The 3,930-nt window shown below is 27.1% G+C and overlaps 1 protein-coding gene across 1 annotated transcript; it reads left to right on the top strand.

The window, feature by feature from the left end:
* Positions 1–1,403: 1,403 nt before the first annotated feature.
* On the top strand, positions 1,404–3,930 carry LOC124806882 (sequestosome-1). Its single transcript, XM_065798038.1, has 4 exons — positions 1,404–1,819; positions 2,100–2,195; positions 2,289–3,217; positions 3,371–3,930. Exons 1-4 carry the CDS (start codon positions 1,639–1,641, stop codon positions 3,566–3,568), a joined length of 1,404 nt encoding a protein of 467 aa, XP_065654110.1. The 5' UTR covers positions 1,404–1,638; the 3' UTR covers positions 3,569–3,930.

Here is a 3,930-nt window from a genome sequence, read left to right as displayed (position 1 = left end):
GTATATGCAAAGATGTAACGGTTTTGATAAATGACGTACTTTTTACAAAATAAGCTTAAAACTACTTAATTCTGGTGTGGCTTTTCCAACAGCTGTTTAATTATAATTTCAATAGGATTTAATATGCTGATATAAGTTTTATACTTTAGTGAAAAATAAACCAAAAGCCCAACAAATTCAAATTTCAACATAATTTAACTTAATAAAACATTGCAAATTCCAAAAACAAGCAGCACCTTCTGTTCTAGATAGCATGTAAGTTTTTTTTCCAGTCAATGCGTTCAACCTCAGGACTTTAAAAATTCTAATGACGTTTCTTCAATGTTCTTCTTTATTTCTCCTCCTCATCTTAGGAGCTTTAATATGTTTCTTCTTTATTTCTCCTCCTCATCTTAGGAGCTTTTATATTTTCAATAACTTGTGGAACTCATAGATTATTGAAAATAGAACAAGAAATGAAGAAAAAACAATTAACAAAACAATTTTATAAAACTGCATAAACCGTTGCAGTTAATCTATATCTATAAACGTGCATTTGCAAATCGTTGATGGTGACTATGACCAGTGAAGGATAAAGAAATTTTTTGGAGGTAGTGGTGGTGGGTGCTGCTACCAAAGTTAAAAAAAAAAAAAGCTTCTTAGATTGACAAGAGGGCTTCCAAATTAAATTTTTTTTAAATTCTGGTGCGGAGGGAGGGGGATTCATACCCCTTTTTACATGTTCAACATTTACGTTGAGTACAAAAAATTAAGACATAATAAAAATGTACACGTTCTACAAATTCAATAATATAACACATATATAAATACTTTTCGAGTTAAATAGTATTGTCAGAAATAAACGAGAGGAAAATGTTACGTAGTAAAGATAGGGTATTAACTTTAAAGATTTAAAGTTTGTTACAGAGTGCAGAGTGTGGGAGTTGCATGTAAATGTGCTCTTTGTACCCGTTACGTAGATTTTTAACAACACCAAGAACCTTTATGATCTTCGATATTATTGATTAAAACAACTACTTTAATCATCATAATCTTAGGTATATGATATCAATGTACCATTGTAATCTTAGTGTAAGTCTCAATACATATCTTAATTGCTGTACAAGTCAAGGCAAATGATAATGTGAAATTGTTTCCCGACATTTTTAAATGTCATTTAAAAATGTCGGTGTTTAAAGATTCAGATTTTCTGGCATTTAAAAATGTCGGTAAATCTGAATTTGTAAATTTTAAAAGATAGATATATCTATCTTTTAAGATTTACAACTTCAGATTTTCCGACATTTAGTCTAAATAAGACGTATATAAATGAGATCTTAGGTCATTTTATGTCGTTCAAATGTCACTTAACAAAACCGTTACATCATTGTATTACGTCATTGTGCTAAAGCTAATTCTTCAAAAAACCATAATAAAGCAAAAAATTCTTTTGTTGATGTTTTTTGCAAATCATCGTGATTATGTGAAATTACCAGAAAAAAGTAAAAAAGTTAATCAATTAAAAAAAAAGAAAAAAAAAAAAATGCAAAGTAATCATGACTAAGGGTTTATATAGTTATATAAAAAGCCTTAGAAAATGAAGCAAAATATAACAACTAAGTTAGGTTGAACTTCGTCTGCTGGAGAATAAATTTAAAGATGTCTTTATTTGAAAAAGAAGTACACATGAAAGTTTATTATGTTGAGAATCAACATAATGATGAAATTCGAAAATTTTCAGTAGAAAATCGAATGGCTGCTTATTACAAATACGTTTTGGATAAGATCCGCCAAGTATTTACAAATTTGTATGGAAAAGATCTTGATTTGTTTTATAAAGGTATAGTTTATGCAACATAAATGTTTTTAATAAGATTTTGTGCTAAATGTATACACTTTTATATTAATGCCATGTTTTTATAAAATAAAAATAAGAAATTGTGTTTTGTATCAATTATGCTTTAAACTAAAGTTTAATGAAAACAGTTTTGTATAAAGTTGCTATATAATAACCAAATGGTATTTTTATATATACATATCAATAAAATTTGTAAATAATTTCATGATTAAAAATCATATTTTTTTTAAATTTTTTTTTGTTTAATACTTGGCAAATTTAGATAAAGAAAATGATTTCATTTCAATCTCCTCTGATATTGAATTGCTGCAAGCTTTTGAGAGCGGCAGCAATGGTTGCCTTAAGCTCTATGTAAAAAGTAAACAAGTTTGTTATTATTTTGTAAAATTTATTACTAACAATATTTTTATATGTAAAAGTATTTTTTTTTAAAAAATCGTCTTTTTTCTAGAGAAATTAACAAAGCCAGTTCTATTAAATAAAGAACATATCGGAATTACTTGTGATGGATGCAATTCTAAGATATATGGAAATCGCTTCAAATGCACTCAATGTTTTGACTTTGATTTGTGCAAAACCTGCTACAAAAAAGGAGAGCACCCATCAGACCATGAAATGCTGGTTATTAAAGAACCTCGATCTTCTAAGCATATGTATTACAGTCAGTTTCCATTTTCACATTGCTGGGAAAGATATGCACGTACAAACATGAGCAATTATTGTTCTAATAAAAATGCAAGCAATAATGAAGAAAAAAAACCTACTGCATCTAATCAAAAGTTTGATCATTCTCAATTTGAAAAAATTGAAAATAATTTTAAAGAAATAATCAAAATATTTGAATCAATGCTGGGTATTAACATTGACTTCTTTATGGAAAGTTGTCAAGAAAAATCTGATCAGGTTGAGAAAAAAGAAGATTTTAATGAAAAGTTAGATAGTTTAATAAAAGTTATAAATGAGAGGTTTGGGATACCCGCTGAACAAATGCATACTTTGGTTGATGATTTTATAAAACAGTGCAATATTAAAAGCAATAAAACAAATAGTGATAAAGACATAAATGACTCAAACAATGAAGTATTCAGAAATAACGGAGACATGAACCAGGCTAATTTGTCAGATAAAAAAGATGTATCCTTTGAAAACCAGCTCATTGATAAAGACAAGGATCTTGTAAATCCTTCAGACTCATTGTGTCACACTAATGTTGAATCCGTACCACATCTTGATCCAAACAATGTTTGTGAAGTTATAAAAGAACAAATAAATCCACTTGATTCTTTGTGTCCACAAACCTCTGAGTTGCAGGTTGATAGTTCACAAGAGGGACTTGGGAATTTTATAGGACGCTTATATCGCCACCTTGTAACTCAAAAGGTAAGTGTATTTATGTGCTTTTGTTTCATTTTATTGTAATATATTTTATTTGTTGAATTATGCTCTTTTGCTTTAATTTTAATCTTTTAAAGTGTTTACATTTAAAAACAATTTAAATATAATAAATAAATTATTTTTTTTAAAAATCTCTAGCCACCGATAAACATAACCAATGATTTTGAACTTATTGATAAAGAAAGTATAGATCATAAAGAATCAAAACTTGAAAGATCTCTTAGACAAATGGAAGCGATGGGTTTTGACAATGAAGGCGGGTGGTTGCGTCAGTTGTTAATTTCTAAAGATTGTAACATTGATAAAGTGCTTGATGCTTTAAGTCCTGCCAAATAGTTTCAATTATTTTATAAATTTATTTTGACGTAAAAGTTCTATTTTGAAGTTTTAATATTATTCTAATACTCAATGGTCTTTATATTAAACACATTTTTTGAAAAGTTTTTAACTTTTATTTATAAATTATGATCTCAAAACCATAAACTTGCCAATTTGTCTTAATTTTTAATATTTTATAAACCTATTTAAAGTTCACAATCTATGTACATAATCATTTTTTTTTAAATAAATTAACTTCCTTAATTGAAATGCAAGTTACTTATATAATTAATTTTTTTTTATTATTTAATTTTGTAGTTTCTTTTATGAGTGAATTTAAATCATCGATCGAATTATTAAATAAAAATCCTAAATCCTAA

The sequence above is a fragment of the Hydra vulgaris genome, chromosome 05 (genome assembly GCF_038396675.1).
Source record: "Hydra vulgaris chromosome 05, alternate assembly HydraT2T_AEP".
Classification (NCBI taxonomy): Eukaryota; Metazoa; Cnidaria; class Hydrozoa; order Anthoathecata; family Hydridae; genus Hydra; species Hydra vulgaris.
Note: the sequence above shows the minus strand (reverse complement) of the source record. Positions and strands in the feature narration are given on the sequence as shown.

Coding starts and splice junctions, on each gene's coding strand:
- LOC124806882 (XM_065798038.1), top strand. CDS start 1,639: ATGTCTTTATTTGAAAAAGAAGTACACATGAAAGTTTATTATGTTGAG. Junction 2,196..2,288: donor CCTTAAGCTCTATGTAAAAA/GTAAACAAGTTT, acceptor TCTTTTTTCTAG/AGAAATTAACAAAGCCAGTT. Junction 3,218..3,370: donor GCCACCTTGTAACTCAAAAG/GTAAGTGTATTT, acceptor AAAAATCTCTAG/CCACCGATAAACATAACCAA.